The sequence below is a fragment of the Monodelphis domestica genome, chromosome 4 (assembly GCF_027887165.1).
Source record: "Monodelphis domestica isolate mMonDom1 chromosome 4, mMonDom1.pri, whole genome shotgun sequence".
Lineage (NCBI taxonomy): Eukaryota > Metazoa > Chordata > Mammalia > Didelphimorphia > Didelphidae > Monodelphis > Monodelphis domestica.
In genome coordinates, this window is record NC_077230.1 from 40,896,370 (window position 1) to 40,915,302 (window position 18,933).

The following is an 18,933-nucleotide window of genomic DNA, read 5'->3' on the forward strand; positions in this document are numbered from 1 at the left end:
TAAGGTTTTTTTTTTTTTGACAAGTGGAATGAGTGCCAACTTAGAAAAACTACAAGAAAATATACACTGCTCTGTAAGCATGTATCTGATTAAACAGTAAAATAATCTTGTGATTTGTGAAGATATTTAAAATATTTCTGGAAAGTAGAATACTGCATTGGAGAACTATCTCTACAATAAAGTTAAAATTTTATGTAAAACTTTTACCTGAGGTTCCAAACCTAGTCTTATAATGAGTAGTTCAATAAATGTTTGATTCAAGAAACTTCAATTTTTATTTAAATTGTAAGATTAATGTTAAAAATGACTAAATTTAAAAACAATTATAAAAACAAAACCCAAACCTATTAAAATTCATTTTTCTCCTTTATAGCAATGTGACAGAGTATTTGATATATCCTATTGTCTTCAAATTTGGTGAATTTGTATAAATTTACATAAAAAATTTAAGCATAAACATCTCATAATAACTTTTTACCAAGGAGGTATTACTGACTGATCTGTGTGATAGGCAGAGGAGAATAAAATTCTTTGAAGTATAATAATATTTATTTGTAGTGTTTATGTATTTATTTGTGTATTTATGTAGTGTAGTATTTATTTGTAGCACAGGTTTCTGAAATTAGAAATTCAATCAAATCCAAAAGGATCACAGAATCAGAGCTCAAAGAAATATAATAAGTTTGATTAGGAAACTGTACCCACAAAAGTCAAATCACTTATCCAAGGTCATACAAGTACAAAGTGACAGAGTTAAGATTTGAATACAGGTTTTCTGACTCCAAAACAGGTACCCTCCCTACAAAATCATAGCTTTGGATCTGGAACAAACCTTAGAGATCCTATCATTCAATCTCTCTTTTTATAGGTTAAGAAACAGATCTATTAAATGAAAGTGACTTGTCGAAGGCTGGCAGAGCCTTAATTTAAAAAAAAAAAAAAGATTTTCTGAATACATATCCAGGCACTTTTTCTATTGTATCTCTCTAACATTTATCAATTCCATTCAGTAAACATTTATTTCCCATCCACTATTTGTGAAGCATTATAGGAGGTGCTGGAAATATAATACCCAAATGGAAATAGTTTCTGCCATTAAGGAGTTTACATTCTACCTGGGGAATAACATGTATACAGTAAATATAAAGTGTATAAAATTCCACAATGTAATTAAAAAAAAAATCCTTACCATCTATGGCTTAGAATTGATAATAAAAATCAGTTCTAAGGCAGAAGAGCAGTAAGGGCAAGGTATTGGGATTAAGTGACTTGCCCAGGGTCACACAGCTAGGAAATGTCTGAGGTCATATTTGAACGCAGGTCCTCCCAACTCCAAGCCTGGCACTTTATCCATTGTGCTGCCAAGCTGTCCCCACAATGTCATTTCAAGAAAAGTCTAACTAGTCTTAGAAAGAAGTTGAGCTTTGAATAAAGCTAGGGACTCTAAGTGGTAGAGATGAGGAGGGAGTGAACTGACATGTTGGGATAGGGACACGGACACACACACACACACACACACACACACACACACACACACACACACACACACACACACACACACACACACACACACACACACACGGCTTGACCAATTTGGAAAGTCTTCTAATAATGTCCCAATCAAAGAAATTCTGTGGTCTAACCCATCTAAACACTGGAAAGTCTCATCAAATGTAGGCTGACTAGTAACTGATAAATATTTTTGATCATAGTAAACCATAAAACAAAAGAAAAATTTTATCTGGAACCTAACCCTGTTAAGGGAACTTCTTTCATAGCAGTGAGAAAAGAAAACAGAGGGTACTAAAAATCATAATGTTTTCAGAAGGTCTATCAAATTTATGTTAATTTTTAGGACTCTAAAATTGAAAGCTCTAATGACAACAAAAATTGACAAGATGATCTCTAAAGTCATTTTCAGCTTTAAATTCTATAATCTCTATGACTGGAAGTACTGAACCACATTATCACAGTCAAACTAACCGAGAAATAAAATGAAGTTGAAATGAAATGGAAAGATGGCTCACATAAACTCTTTAGAGAGGCAAAGGAATTGACTGATTTGGTTTCATTGTAAAACAAATGGCAAAACATAAACATCATTTCATGGCATATGATCTCATTTTATAATCTCATGATGAACATAAGCAAATAGATCACCATGAAGATAAGTGTAACTTTTATGTTAACATCTGCTGCAGAGGAGAACGTAGAGAAATGCTTTGAAGACTCTGACATGTGCTTCCAAATGAAATCAATTCTTATTTTGATACATGATGAAGTGAACAGAGAGGAAGGATAAAAATGCATGTTGGAAATTATGTTCAGGTTTATGTCTCAAAGAACACCTAAAGCCTTATAGAAACCTTATGTTTATGCATAACAAATGCCTTCATACCTAAAAAAAAAAAATAAGTGAAATCTACTATATGGCTTGACAAGAAATTGGTTACTAAAGGAGTAATTTCACAATCTATGAACAGTTACAACTAGTTAAAAGGTAAAAATCGGCACCAAGTTAGTAGAAATGATAAAGAGAAGACAGTACATACAATTACAACTGTTTCACCTAGTCTATTTGTAAAAATAAAAATAAAAATGTTGACCTTGATTATTACTACTTCCTCAAGAGTTTAATCATGTAAAGCAATTCCCACAGTGAGGCCAAAGGAGTCCAGAAACCTCAAGCTCCACAAGGTATCTTGACCAAGCAGAGACCTGGCAATAGCCAAAGGCTACTTCATTCATTTTAGAATATAAACTTATTCATAAAACACTATCTAGTAAGATGGTGTAAAATTAAGAAAAGTGTCATCCTATTAAACAAGTAGAAGAGATTAAATTAAATTTCAAGAAAGCTTGGTATAAGAACCAAATAAGCCATATTCCAAGAGCATTCATACCTGAAATTGGCAAGAGAATAATAGGCAGAAAATGGAACAAAATTTTGGTACTTTATAATGATCTATTTTTAACATCAAAGACATTGAAAGTATGATATTTGGACTCTCAACAGTTCAGTCCCCAAAGTGTTTAATAGGTTGAAATGGCATTTAAGAAAAAGTTTGGAAAAGGGGGCAGACCAGAACAAGATTCAATGAAAGAATTCATGCTAAAAAAGTAAGCCGATCTTTAAAATATTTGAGGGCCAATTTATAATTTGTTGGAGGAAAGGGAAGATACCAAAACAATAGAAAAATGAGAGATAGTAATAGTAACCAAGTGAAAAAGAGAAAATAGGATATTAATGCCAAATGATGTCAACTTTCTCATCTCTTAAAATTTTTATTCATGAAAAGTATTTATTTATGCATCAAGCATATCATTGATGAAAATATGAGAAGGGAACAGGCAGGATCTAATAAAAAGTTTTCTATTTCAGACATCTTCAAAGTCAGAACGATAGAGTATGTCAGTCTTATGTGTTTATTTAAAATAAAACCAAAAAAAACCCTCCAAATTTGACTTAATAGGGCATGATCTCAAAATTGTCTTCCCACAAATCTTTCATGTTAAGATCATGTAAAATACCTTGATAAATGAATGCATCCATATAGAAGATTGGTCAGTGACTTCTTAAATATTAACATCAAATGACCCCTATAAGTGCTTTGTATGCTTGTTAAAGATACTGATTATTATTATAGAGGCATCCCCCACAAAGTCATACCAACAAGATAACAAATGTAATAAAACACTGATTGTCATTTTAAACAAGTAATACTATTAATTTCAATCAACTTTAGGTTAAAGTAATAGGAAATTATTTTCTAACTTGATATTAAAATAACAATATAATTATTTTATTGCTACATTAACATAAATATCATCAACTTACTCATTTACTGAATGAATCTACCGTGTGAAAAATTCTATGCCTGGCACCAAAAGGAGGCAAAATTAAAAGATATAAAGAATAGTTTGGTACAATGGAAAGCACATTGAATTTTTAAGGACTGCATCAGCTATTTCATGCTCTTCCAGTCTCAGAGCAGAGTCAAAGGAGTTTTCTCATTCAAATGCCATTTAACAATGAGAATATACTGGAAGATGTGTGCTGAGATCGTATCCTGTTTTCAGATAAATGATTTAGTCCTTGCTAAGAACAAGAAATCTAGGTTTGAAACCCAGTTTTGTCACTTAAGGGCTAATTGTAGTCAAGTCTATCTGTTTGATGTCTACATCTGTGAAAAAAAGTGAACTCACTCAAGGTTTGAGGAGAATCAAACTCGAACATCCCTATAAATCACCTTAAATTATAAAATGTCTGTAAACAAAGTTTTAATAAGAAAGGACATAAAGTATCATACCCTTGGGAGAATAAAACTATAATATACCCATTTTTGAATTTTGTGGGGGGGGGGGGAAAGGAAAAAAAGGAAAAAAAGGAGAAATCAAGTCAATTCTTCAGTCTCTTTCTTTCTTTCTTTTAACCCTTACCTTCTGTCTTAGAATCAATACTGAATATTGGACCTCCCAACTCTGGGCCTGACTCTCAATCCACTGAGCCACCCAGCAGTTCCCTCAGTTACCTTTTTTATGTCAAAACTTTTCTAGTTACTCAATCAGTAAACTTTTATTAAGAGCTTAAAATGCCAGGCATTTTACTAACTGTGTATAGAGATTATAAAAACAAAAATGAAACATTTCTTTCTGCCATCAAAGAACTTACATACTTACAACATGCAAACATGTAAGCACACACACTCATGTGCTGCTAAAAAACTGGTATTATGTTGAATAGCCTAACTCCAAATTTAAGCTAGGTAATTAAAACTGGGCACTCACTGCTGCAAAGTAATCATTTTATATCTCCTTAATCCATTCATTATCCCATTCACAGCAAATTATTCCAAACTCATTTATTCTTCCTCAAGGCTCTACCTTCTCAGCTGAGGACCACAACATTCCATCAATAAAACTGAGGCCATTTGCTGAATGATCACTCTGTTCTCCTCTTCTCACATCACTGAGACATCTTTCTCACCTATCCCCATCCTCACCACTCATGAAGAGATGATGCTCTTCTTTGCAAAGTGAACTTCTCTATTCCCACCCTTGATTCCACTCCCTCTATCTTTTCTAGCCAATTGTTTTCAGTATCATCTGATTCTTTTTCTAATCTTCAGTCTCAAACATACTCAATTCTCCCAATCCTTACAAAACCTTCACTAGGTCCATCCCTGCTAGCAGAACTAACTCAGTCTTGCTTCTCTCCCCCTCTTCCTGAGAAAGCTATCAATACTAAGGACTTTAATTTTCTCTCCTTTCACTTCAATTGGCATCTGACCTTTTCATTCAGTTGAAAAGGCTTTCTTCCAAGTTATTAACAAGATTTCTTCATTGCCAAATCTAATGGCCTTTTCTAAATCCACATGTTCTTGAGCTCTCTATTAAATGGTCACTCATCCTCTCCTCTTTAGATAGCCATTTCCTTCTGTTATTCATGACACCTGCTCTTTATTGGTTCTATGTTCCCACCTGTTTGGCTGCTTCTCAGTTTCCCTTGTTGGATTTTCATTGATGTCATATCCATTAAACTTGAGTGTCTGCCCCTTCCCCCTGCCAAAATCTTTTACTTGGTCTTTCTTTTTTTCTTTCTATACTGTCTCACTAGATGATATCACAAGGATTTGCTCATCATCTCTTTGCAGATGATTCCTGAATCTATATATACATTCAGGCCCTTTATCTTTCTTGAGTTCCACTCTCACATCATCAAATTACCTACTGGATATATTGAATAAGATGCCCTGCAGAGAATCTCAAATTCAACAAGTCTAAAACAGATCTCCTATTACCACTCTCTTCCAAATCCTTCGTCACTAGCTTTACAACCCAAGTATAATCCTCACCTCACAAATCCAATCTATGGTTTAATCTTACTATTTTTATCATCACAGCATTTCACATATATGCCACTTTATTCAGACCCTCCTCACTTTTTCAATAGACCACTGTAATAGCCTCCTAAATATCTCCCTGCCTCCAAGTCTTTCCCCATATCTAGCTATTCTTTACTCAAGTGATCTTCCTAACTACGCCACTCCCTTGTAGAAATTTTAAATTACTCCAGCCTACTTAAACCTTACTTTAGGGGAAGATAAAGTTGTAATCTCCTGATTGAACAATGAAGGTACTTAGTTCTCACCTTATAGTGAAGCTAAGTCTATTTTTAGATCTTGACACAAAAAAGTGTTAAGTAACTATAAAGGTTAAATTAATCACAAAAAGGTCAAGGTAACTAACAAAAGGTGAACTTAACAAAGAATTGTTAAGTAACTAAAAAATCTAATCAAAGAAGGTGAGAACTAAAAGTATGGGCAGTCCTGGAGAAAGCCTTTGATGTGATTGGTAGATGTGAAAGTTTAGAGGAGACACAAGGATGAAAGGTCTATATATTTGGGATTTTTTGTCTCTCAAAAAAATACTCTTTCTGATTGGCGGTGGAGAGTTAGCTGAGAGTTGCATGCTGAGCCTTTCGGCATCTTAGTGTGGTTACAAGCTATTGTCTGGTTCGGTGGTGAGATTCTGGCTGAGTTTCCCTCCTTTACTTTCCAACTTTATCCTCTTAGAAGACTCTAATCTTCTTCAGAGACCTAGAGACAGGATTTTTTAAATTCCCCCTGGCACAGGTCAGGCAGGAGAAAGCCAATATCCCCTTCCTTCCCTCTATATTAATTAAATTACCATAAAATACCAGAATGACTTAGGTATTTTATTTGGTATTTCCCCTGGCGACCAATTAAATATAGATTTTTAAGTCACAACTCTAAATTCATCATTTGCTCAAATTCCAGTGCCTTCGTCTTTTTATTGGTTCCCTCCTGGCTTGGAATTCTCCTCTCACCTCTAATTCTTAGCGTTCCTTGCTTACTTCAAAGTCCACTCAAAGGCCACTTTCTGTATAAGTTTTTTTCCAGAACCCTTTGCTGGTAGCTTTCTCTCTAAGATTATATTTATACTCTCTGAACATATATTTGCATGTTGTCTTCTATATAAGAAAAAAAAAATATATATATATAAAAATAAAACCTTACCTTCTGTCTTGGAATCATTACTGTGTATTGGTTCCAAGGCAGAAGAGTGGCAAAAGCTAGGCAATGGGGGGGTTAAGTGACTTGCCCAGAGTCACACAGCTGGGAAGTGTCTGAGGCCAGATTTTAACCTAGGACCTCCCATCTCTAGGCCTGGCTCTCAATCCACTGAACTACCTAGTTGCCCCCAGAAAACTAGATCCTTGAGAGCGATTTTTGCCCTTTTTTTGTACCTTCAGGGCTCAGAACAGGACCCAGCACATTTTAACTGCCTAATGAATGCTTGTTGACTACTTGATATGCTTTTCAAATATAAAATAAAATTTAACATAATAGTACCAACACTATTAAAATTGTCTTCTTTTAAATATCCTTCTGTACTCTTCTGTAAATTTTTAAAATGTCTGTTGTTTTCCTCTTTCTCTCTTTTTTGATTCACATTTTTTGCTTTTTCAGTATTATATTCTGATATTCTCTCACCCTTGTTTTATCAAGAACTCTTCCCCTATCTAAAGTGGCTATCTTCTTTCTTGCTTCTCTTTGTGTTACAAACTATCTAAATATCTGGGTCATCTATCCACTTGGAACTTACTTTAGTATACAGTGTTAGATTGTGCAAGCGGTTAAGAGCAATGGTCTTGGAGTTAAGAAGACCTGAATTTAAATGAGACCTTGAACATATACTCACTATGTGATCCTAGGCAAGCAACATCAGTAAAATGAGGCTAATAACAATCTACCTAACAGGGTTGTTGTAAGCATCAAAAGAGATAACATATACACTGTATTACAGTTGTTACATAAGTGCTATATCATCGTCATCATCTAATTTCTATCATCCTATCTTCCTAATTTTCTCAGAAAATTTTGTTAACCAGGAATTCCTTTCTTCCGTGGTTGGTATCCCTAAGTTTATCAAACATGATGCTGCTATGTACAATGCTTCTGTGACTTGCTTACCTAATCTGTTCCAATAACCAACTTTTCTATTTTTTTTTTAAGCCATTAATAGTTTTGGTGATTATAAATGAGTACAGTTTGGGGTTTGATACTAATTTCCCTTCTTCTCCTTTAAGATACCTTTCCCTTGATATTCTTTACCTTTTGTTCCTCAATGATTTCTCTTATTGCCCCTCCACCCCAAGTTTTAAAATATGATTGGTATGGCACGTAAAAGTATATTAACTTACAAAGAATTCATTGTGATGATATTGGCATAGCGCAACCATGAACATTTATTATTTCTTCAATTATTTAAATCTTTAGTTCCATAAAAATTATTTTGTAACTATGAGTATAAAATTTCCAAGTCTGTCTTGAGATGGGTTCTATACACTCTATAGTTAGAATGAAGTTTCTTTTTCTGTTGTGTGAATTTTAGATTTATTCCACCCTACTTAGTCTTTAGAATTTTAGCAACCAGTACTGTATACACCCTCACTTAAGGATTAAGTGTGGGGGAGGAAGGTCCATGACCCGTGTGTGCTAGCAAGTGACAATTGACTGACTCCCTGGGCTGTCCAAAGCCAAGTTTAAGCCACCATTGGCACATGTGAAACACAGGAAGTGATGTAAAGAATTGCCTTTATATTTCAAGTCACTTCCTGTGAGGGGGACTTTGGCGGTGGAACTTGACTTGGAGGAGCTCAAGTGGGGGACCTCAGACTGCTTCCCTTAAATGGCCGTGTGGATGAGTGTTATGGCTGACTCCCCTTCTCCTTGGCTCTTTCTGGAGGCAGTAACCTCCAAGGAGGCCTCTCATCTTGGAGGCTTCTTGGCTGGAAGCAGAGCTAGATTTAATTTTCTGGGAAGGCCCCTTGGTTGAGGCCTCTGAACTCCCCCAGGCTCAGACCAGGCTGGAGCAGATCTTCTTCCCTTTCTCTCTCTTCCTCATTCTTAATTTCTTCCTTCTATTGTAAATAAACCACCATAAAATTCCATTCTGACTTGAGTCATTGGGATTTAGAATTTAAATCCCTGGCAACCAAATAAAAACATATATTTAGTCTCAACCCTAAAATTTACCCTTAACAGTCGTTGAGTTTTGTTGGTAAGACATAGCAGCTCATCCATTAGTGAAAGGCCTATGTTGTCTTATATTCATTAACTCATGCTCTGGGGTAAATGTTGGCACCTCATGGAATGGGGAAAAAAGTACTATCATTGCTATTGTTTTGGTATTGCCTAGCAGTGGTATTATTATTGGATTTAGAAGCAGTGGAATCAGTTTCTTCCTTTGTGGGTTTAACATTAAGCAATTCTTGGTCTAGATTTACTGTTGGTATGTCACAAAGAGGGAAAAAGTTATCATTGCCCATAGTTTTGCCATTGAGAAGTTGCTCTATTATTTTACTTTGCCTCATAATGATTTCCTCTAGATATCTCTAGTCTCTATTTTGATTATCCTTCATTTGATATTTCTTCCTGATCCATATTTGAGTTAGAATAGAATATATTTGGTACCTACCTTAGTATCAATCCTAACAGTATCATTAAACCCCGTACTGGTATCACTTTTAATACATCCAGTATAGTAAGGTAGAGGATATCCATGATTATTTTAGGGATGAGAAGCTCTTGAAAATATACTGGAATCCTTTCCATTATTAGTTGGGCCATAGTCTCTACAACCATGGTTTCTGTAGTTTCTTTCAGTATTCTTGACTACTTTTTCTATCAGAAGATTTTAAGCTCAGATGTGATGGGTACTACTGATCTTGTTTGAAGTTTAGATATTGATAGCTGTTAGGGTAACCTGGTTGAAGGTGGTGGATGGACTGATTGGACACAGCTTAATCCAAAATGTATTTATTATTAACTATGAGAAGAAGCAGGGACGGGATCAAGAAGGTAGAAATAAAGAAGCAAAAAATTTTACCATATTACTAATATTTCTAACTAAAACCCAGAACCATAACTGCCCCTTATGGGATATCTTCTTTGTTTACCAGGTAGACACTATACTCTTAACTGACTACAGATTCAATTCTATCTAACCTATTCTAAAATTATGAACTTCAATTTGTATTAACTCCTTAGAATATCTATGAAAATCCACAAGTTGCCTCAGCTAACTGTCAGATGTGATTTTTAGAGATCCCAGCAGGGAGTCAGACACTGAAGCTGCTCCAGTGAGGAAAACAAAGCCCCCTCCTGGCAGCTTTTCTCTCTCTGGGAGAAAGCTCTCAATCCCAAATAATGTTCACAGATGTTCAACCAACTTGTCAAAGTTAACTCTCACAGAAACCACTCAAAGATAATCCCAGAGAAAAATCTCCAGCCACCTGCTCAAGAAAGGGAGTTCAAGAGACCCATCAGAGTTCTGCAACTGCCTTCCCAACATACAAACCTTTCTTCTGCTGGTTTCTTTCCCTTTTTTTTTCTTTTTAAACCCTTGCCTTCTGTATTGGAATCAATACTGTGTATTGGTTCCAAGGCAGAAGAGTGGTAAGAGCTAGGCAATGGGGGTTAAGTGACTTACCCAGGGTCTAGGACCTCCCATCTCTAGGCCTGGCTCTCAATCCACTGAGTTACCCATCTGCTTTTACCTGTTGGTTTCTTAAAGAGCCCTCAGTCTTATTTCCAAGTTTTCCCCTTAAAGAGCCCTTAGCAAACATTCTATGGCTGTTCTCTCTTTTATAGAAAACAGTATTCAATTTACAAGTCTATCTATGGTTGACATCTCTGCTTCTAATTAGGCTAGATAACTAATCACTAACTAAGATTTGGGGGGTTTATTTTATATTCTTCAATTTATTTAAATTAATTTTTGGTTGACTTTTTAGGGTCATCATATCATTTGCAAAAAGTAAAAAAATGTTTCCTCTTTGCTTAAATTTATTCCCTTAATGTATTTTTTTGGTCTTACCACTAGCATTTCTACAACTAATGATTCTGAAAGTTGCAGGTCAGTAAAGAATGAGGTTCTCTGTAGATGGATCCTAGTATTTGGCTGCTCAGTCTTTTGTCTAGGAATCTAAGAAGCAAGGCAAGGAAATATCAAGGCCATGTGGCATTCTTCCATTCAGGGAAGAGCACATTAATTTATTCCTCTGGCTTTTAATCTATACTAACAAGGAACAGTCAGTATATATGACTAGGTACAGTACTTCTAAAGACAAGGTTTCTGGGAGTCAGAAGTGGCATCATAAGCTTAGCCCTGGTAGAAGTCAATTAACCCTACATAGAGAAAATTCATTCTTCCATGACAAAGTGTACCGTTAGCTTAAGTTAGTCATTTTATGTCCACAGTCAAGGGCAAGGATGAAGAAGAATAACTTTTGCTGTTGACATTGGGCTCTTTTGCATTTGATAAAGAATAGATATACTAGCTAAAATTAAAAATGCTCCTTTGCCAAGTTAAAATTCGAACAAGTCCTAAACTTTATATAGTTAAACACAGGAGACAAATGATACATGTGAGAACATACTGTAGGTTAACAGTCGAAGTATTAGAGTTAACCTCTATCTGTATACCCCAAATGTGTAAAAAATAGACTCGAATACAGGACTACAATCCCCACAATTCCTTGCTCCACTTCCCCAAAATGCCTTGTAATCTCACCTGGGCCGAGATCGAGAAGGTATTTAAGCTGATTCAAAGGCTTTTGAGGGGCTCTTGGCTCTTCCGTTTTGGGGCAGGCGTGGCTTTTTTTCATAATGTAGGTGAGGTTGTGTCTAGGCCACTCTATGGCCTGGACATGTGTTTCTTATCCTGTATTTTCTTCAATCCTTAATCTTCAATAAACCTCTAAAAATTTATAATACTCCTTGCAGAGAGAAACTAATTTCTACCTGCCTCAGATGCCTCAGTCTCCCCTAAATTTTAATCTTTACAAATGTGAATAGTTTGGACGTTTCCAATTTTAAGGATCTTCAGTCTATTAGAATGGAATATAAAGCAGTCAGCACCTCTATTATCCTTAGGTAGCTACAGTTATATGGAGAGGATCAGGAAATTTCCAATGGTATAAAATATGTGACAAAGATCATCAATATGTGTATCTAAAACATACCAACAAATGTCAAAATAGGTAAAGTCTAAAAGAATTTGAAGCATCAATATAAATTTTGATTATTATTTTCCTTAACCACACCTGAGAGGCAGTGTGAGTATAGTGGATAAAAGTCAGAAGGACCTAGGTTCAAAATCTGAATCTGATTCCTTTGCCAATGACTTTAAGTTAATCATTGGCAGAGGAAGTTTCTTCCCTGTAAGTACCCTATGCAAATAAAATCACAGTTATAGTCCAATTATTTTTGCGGAAGGTTTTCTTCGTCTTATTTAGGCACATGACCAAACAAGATTTATTGGCCACATAGTCGCCGCCACATCATGGGTAGTAGGACTCTTGCTGTCTAGAATATCTGAGCCGACTCTAGAACCTTATGGCCCAATAAGACGTTGAATGTATTTTCTATATCCGTGTTTCTTCTGGGTACTGCCTTATCCCCCTTACCGTGGTATGGGGCTATGGGACTGGTGCTGAGTGAGAAAACACATCCTATAGCCCCTTTCAACAGGTATTTATTGGCCTAGATCCAAAGCCCAAACTTGCTTCCACCTCTACCCCCAGCTTTTTCAGGAAAAATAAAGTGCCTATCACCAAAGAGATCTAAAGAATGGCATCCCTTATCAACTGGCACTCCTTCAAGATGGCCAGTCATCTGCCACAGGCTATTCATTTAAAACCCTGTGATTTAAGGACACCACAGTGCTCCTTCTCTTGCTATACTAAACTCCAGAATTCATCCTCTTTCTTGATTTTTCCTTGTTATTGGATTCTCTGAAAATCTATTCTATCATTAAACTGTTCTGCTCTATTTTCTTTGGCTTATGGAAATCTAGCTCTTTTCAGAAGATACTTTATCCCATGCCCCCATTCTGGTGTTGACTGCATTTTCCACTATCATTTCCAGGTTCTCTCCTCTGCTGCCATCACTCTACAATTCTTCCACTTTAATGCTCACTCTATCCATGTAGAATACCCAGTCTAGCTCCTCTTTGCACTCTGTTTTAGGATCATTATCTTTTTTTCCTTCCTTCCAAACCCTTACCTTCTACCTTCGACTCAATACAATATATTGGTTCTAAGGCAGAAGAGAGGAGTAAGGGCTAGGCAATGGGGGTTAAGTGACTTGCCCAAGGCCACCCAGCTAGGAAGTGTCTGAGGACAGATTAGAACCCAGGACCTCCCATCTCTGGGCCTGGCTCTCAATCCACTGAGCACCTAACTGCCTTGCCCCATCATTATCTTTTTCTAAAAGATTCAGGTTAGATGTCATCTCTTTTCCCCCCTCTCTTATAAAAATATAAAAAAATTTTATGCTAATATGAAAGTTCTAAATATTGTGATTGCTTATTTTAAAATATTATAGCTTAAGTCAAAATGACTTTTAGTAGCCTTATTTACAAAGAGGCAGAAAGAGTGAAAGTGGAGAAATGTAAGAAGAGAGTAGAGAAATGTCTAGTCTATCACTCTAAGTGTTGCTCTGTCATCCAGCTCAGCCCCAGCAAGGCTTCCACCAATGCAGCCACCTCCAGGAAAGGAAGGCCTCTCTTGCACCAATCTCTCCAGAAGCCAGGAAAGGTAGGCCAGCTACTCACCCAGCAAGCCAACACAGGATTCAGGGAAACAGTCATCTCCTTCAGTCCAGCTCACTGATGCAGAGTCTCCCAAGATGAACTCCAAAGGAGAAGACTGAAGGCCAAGTCCAAAAAGCAAAGTCCAAAAGTCAAGTCACAAAACGTGGAGAAGGTCCTTGGACAGGGAGTTCAGGACTTTTTATAGTCCTTTTCCCACATCACTTCCTGGCCCTTCCTCCACTTTACAGGAACCAATTGCAGTCTTTCAATTTGCCTAGCACTGCCCAGGGACAGGGCAGTGACCTCTGGAGGTATGAGCTTACTCTAGTAAGTGACTGGTGAATTCTCTTGCTCAGTGTTAAGTAGGAATGCTTAAGTTTTTGACTAATTTAAAAGTTGCTGATTGATAGACAAAGCTTGATTCACTCTTCATATACTTCATTGTGCATTCTCCTAAATGGTCTTACTTACCTGGATATCCCTCCTCCCCATCCTCTGTCAAGAGAACACAAGCTCTTTGAGTTTTGGGACCAACAAGCAAGTCAACTCTTTCGTCCTTAAATCTCATTCAATGTTTAACACCAAAGCAGGACACAAGTAGACACACACAATGTACATTTATGTCACTAAGGTAGCATAGCATAGTTTATCAAGTATTGAATTTGGTAGTTATGAATCTTGTACTGTTATATAATTATAGTTATTACTCTGTATTGTTCTACAAAGTATATTTCCATTTGAAAAGTACTCATCCAATCCTTGCAAAACCAAAGTGTGAAAAGTTAGTAATACCCTACCCTATTCCTATTTTAGTTTTGATGCTTCCAAAGCACTTGCTTTTGTGACCCTTCACTGAAACCCAAGTAGCACCTCATGGTTCAGATCTTTCCCAAACAGATGGTCCTGCCGATAGTTATATGTTCTGTGATACCTTCTATTTTTCTGGATAAAATAGTCTATATAATATTAGTATTTTTAGGTAAGAGAGTGCTAATTTGTTTAAAAAACATGTATCTTAGCTGTGTGACCCTGGGCAAGTTACTTAACCCCCATTACCTAGCCCTTCCCACTGTTCTGACTTGGCACCAATACATAGTATTGATTCTAAGATGGAAGGTAAAGGTTTAAAAACAAAACAAAACTAATTAAAAAACAAACACATATCTTTAGAAAACCGTTAGGGAACAACTAATTAGAAATTTAAAGCATAATGAAAAGATTGATAAGGGAAAGGATTATATGGAAGACAAGCTTTTTGATGTCTAAGCCCAATAACGACAGTTACACACCCAGTCAAGCCATAGAACTGGTTTCATAAACACTTAAAGGCTCTAAGAAAAAAATATAGAGGTACACATGTAAAACCAAATATGTTTACCTTCCAGAACCATAAAGCAAGGAAATGTACTTTTTTGCTTTAAAAGTTGATAAAGAAAAAATTTTAAATATTTTTGAAATGAGCAGCTAAATGTTGATTATTTGGATTACATAAGACTAATTCTGGTATGTTAATATTAAGGGCAACAAACTTACTGGGGGTGATATTAACTGACTTTAAAAGGATGACTCAACATTTGGAATTGTTCCCTGCCTTGTATACATAATTTCCTTTTTCCTCCCCTCCCTAGAGTCAGGAAATGTTCTGGATGCATTTACATTCTATAATAAATAACTTGCTTTGATTATTATTATTTTTAAAAAGTATCATCAAAGTTCTAAGCAAAACAGGCAAGTACTACTTAATAAAAGGTTTTATAAATACATAGCACAAACTCCCCTCTCCCTTTTACTTATTCTCTAGACTAGCATAATAATATGCAAAAATCCCCCCATTTCACTAAAATACAACATTTTTACATTTATCCTAACTTTGATTAAAGTACCTATTCTCCCCATAGTTACCCACCTAGTTTTATAATAGTCCAGAGGGAAAATTAATGTTAGCTTTATTTCTTAAAAGAACAGTGCACTCAAAAAGCACTGTAAAATGTACCTGGAATTAAATCTGGCAGGTTACTTCCAAAAAAGTAAGAAGGGAAATCAAGTCACTTCAACTAATTCTACAATGAACAAACCATCTGCTTTACTGAAATTGATATTTGACTTCTTCCTTCAAACGAACCCTTTGGAATACCATAAACTAATTCCTGGTGTCTAAAGTTGAAAAAACAAAACCATAAAAAAAGGCTGTATAATAGTAATTCTAATAAGTGCTATGGAATTCATAAAAATCCATATCTACATAATAGTAATACCTCTCAGAAAGCACTGTTCTCTTCTTAAAAAACAATTATTAAAATAGTTTTTAAAGCTGAGGTCAAGGAGGCTTTTGGATAAAATGCAATTTAAACTGTAGTTTTCTAAGTATATTTTAAAACTAAATAATTCTTAGTTATATAACATCAAAGTTAGATGAAGTCACCCATTCTGAAAGTATAAAAATATTCTATTTCTTTCAAACTATTTTTAATGTATTTACTGATTCTATTAAAAGTTTTGAACCTATCCATGAAGTTTAGAGTAATGTTAATAGATCATTCCCTTAAAAAAAAAACTTGAACTGTATTTTAATGTTTTGAGCTGAGTATTTTCAATATTTGTCCATTTTTATTATTTAATGCCAATCTTGGGTAAATAGCAATTCAAAAATAAATGGAACTGTATTTTAAGATTTATTACAGAATATCATAAATTTAATGCCACTAAGTTTTACTAAAATGTTCATACAGCTGCACTATAATATCTAAAGCATATTACTAGGTTGTTTTCAGTAAAAGAAAATTCATTGCATTTTTTAAAAGTCTCTTATGAAAAACAATGGGTTTTATGCTTTCATTAGGATCATGGCTAGTCTCAAGCAAAACATTTTCCTTTAAAATGCCAGACAAACTTACCTGAAAAGAACGAATTCGAAAGGCCCAAAATTTAAACATGGCTATGAAATCATCATGCTAATTTCTGACCATAAGGATCCCAAGTTAAAAAGGGAAACCAAATCCCCTCAAAGTTCTCTCTCCTACCAACTATTCCGGTAATTAGAAAATTTCCTGTCAGGCGGGTCTGAAAATGCTTGAAAAGGGCCCAATCGTTTTCCTGTGGTAAAGCAAAGGGAAACCTAAAGGCAGGGCCCTTCAACAGCAGCGGATAACTGCAGGGGACTAGTACAGGAAACCAAAACAGATTTGTTGATAGCAAAACCCTGTTACAAATGTTCCTTAGTCTCTATTCCCAGAAAAGTCAGAAAACTTAGAAGTTACTATTAGTAACAGATATATAGTGATTTATTCAAAAATCTTCACAAGTGGCAAAACTTTAATGGTATGTAGCACATTTGTACAATATTACTAAAGGAAGTCAACTGAATAAGATCAATTTTATTTCTTTTTTGATAGTCATAAATTTTATTTTTCCTGAAAGTATACACACAAAACAAAGTATTAAGATTCACAACATGCAAAAAACGAAATTGCTAATTTCTGCTCCTACTTGACCTACACTAAAAAACAGCATAAGATTTTAGGCTTTTTTCAGTAATGTTCTAGTATATGTATATATTTAGAAACAAAAACAGGTCGTATTAGCTGAATTGAACCTTAGAAATCAACTAAATCAATATATGATAAAAACTTTATGGACAACTAAGTTTCTATGGAAACCTGATAGTCTGTACAATATGTTGAGGGGTTTCTATGAAAATGACACTAGCAATATTCTTTTCTTAAATATCATATATGAAATTAGGTATGCATCTAGCTTTAGAAGAAAGTAGGTCTTTTTTGTATTCCATTTTGCTACGATCTCAAATTAGCTGTGTTTCTGAAACCAAAATATTTAATAATATCACAAGTCCATCTATACTTCTCAACTTTTGAGATAAGCATTTAAGGAACTTGTCCATATATTTCAAATTCAAACTTTTCAGTGGCTTTAGGGGAAAAAAAGGATTGAATCCAACCCCTCAAATTAGAGAAAGAAAATAGGTTCAGTGCCTGGTCCAAACTTGGAAGCCTAAGTTCCTAATTATTCTAACTACAACTAAAGGTCATATCCAAAAAGTTACATACGTTGATATCTTAAATAAAAATAGGTTATGTATAAATTCACAACAGTAACTCCTTTACAAAGTATTAAATAATTCACAGATATATGTGATATTCACAGATATATCACAGATATAAATTTGGCAAGAATTTCTATATCAATCTTGAATCTAGAAGAGTAGTACTAAACAAATAGTACAAGTTCTTTAATTTCTCTGTCTGTTCCTTCATACGTAAAGTGAGGGGGCTGTGTTCTAAAAGTCTTTTCCAGTATTAAATTCTATGTAAGGCCTTTATAAGGGTCACAAAAACTTTTTAAGCAAGGCTTGACTCACTTCTTTTATTTGACTCTAAGATTAGTACTTTTCCTAATTAATACAAATAATCACTTAAGGACAGGTATTATTATCCCTGTTTCACAAAAGAAATAGAGGTTGTTGCTGAAGGTGGTAGTGACCACCAGCATGCTGTCAGGCTGGACAGTCCAGGTCCAGGGTCTCTGTTCTAATCTTCTAAGATTGGAGGGTAGGGGGGAGGTCAGCATAAGAACCATGGGCAGTGACAGGAAACTTTTTAGGGATCCCATACCATGCCCACTCCCCCACCCTGCAACTGCATGCAGGTACATGGCAGCCAATGTTACATTAGGATTCCAGTATGTACAATTAGAGGAATACATCATCACTCCCTTCGTGGAGGTGACAGGGTTCCCAGTGCAATTTCAACACAGTGTATGAGTCATATTAAAAGGAAAAGGGTCAGTGACCCAATCCTTATCACTGACATGAATTCTTAGAAGAAATGATGAGAGATAAAAAAGTAAATAAGAACTCTTGAGGAAAGAATTGGAAAAAAGAACAAGTAACTTGGAAGAAAAAGTGGTGAACAGACCAAACAAATCAATGACCCTAAGAAATCACAGGAAATATTAGGATAAATAAAAAGATTGGGGAAAAATAATGTAAGAAATTATATTAAATGGAAAACAGATAAAGGAGAGCTCTTTTAAAATTAATAACAAAAACTGCCCAGATTAGAAACAGAGGGCAAAGTAAAAACAGTAAGAATCCACTGATTACCTCCCTCAAAGGAATTCCTTTCAGGAATATCATAGACAACTTCAGAACCTTCTATGTCAAACAACAACAACAAACCAAAAACAAACAAAAAAAACACAGGGAATATCCAAAAAGGAGTTAAGCACCAAAAGAACTACAATTAGGATTACACAAGACCTGGCATATTGCTACTAAAAATCTAAGGAGATCAT

General features: G+C 35.2%; 1 protein-coding gene across 9 annotated transcripts in view; it reads right to left on the bottom strand.

The window, feature by feature from the left end:
• Positions 1–18,933, bottom strand: part of RPS6KA3 (ribosomal protein S6 kinase A3) — a 110,934-nt gene that overhangs the window by 59,686 nt on the left and 32,315 nt on the right. Inside the window, exon 1 of one of the 9 annotated variants that reach the window (XM_056793331.1) lies at positions 16,518–16,605. The exons of 7 other annotated variants lie outside the window; for them this stretch is intronic. In XM_056793331.1, the coding sequence (XP_056649309.1) occupies positions 16,518–16,556 (39 nt within the window). In that variant the 5' untranslated portion in view covers positions 16,557–16,605. Of the gene's footprint in view, positions 1–16,517; positions 16,606–18,933 lie in introns of those variants that run through there. One more of the 9 variants, XM_007493439.3, reaches the window with a different exon arrangement.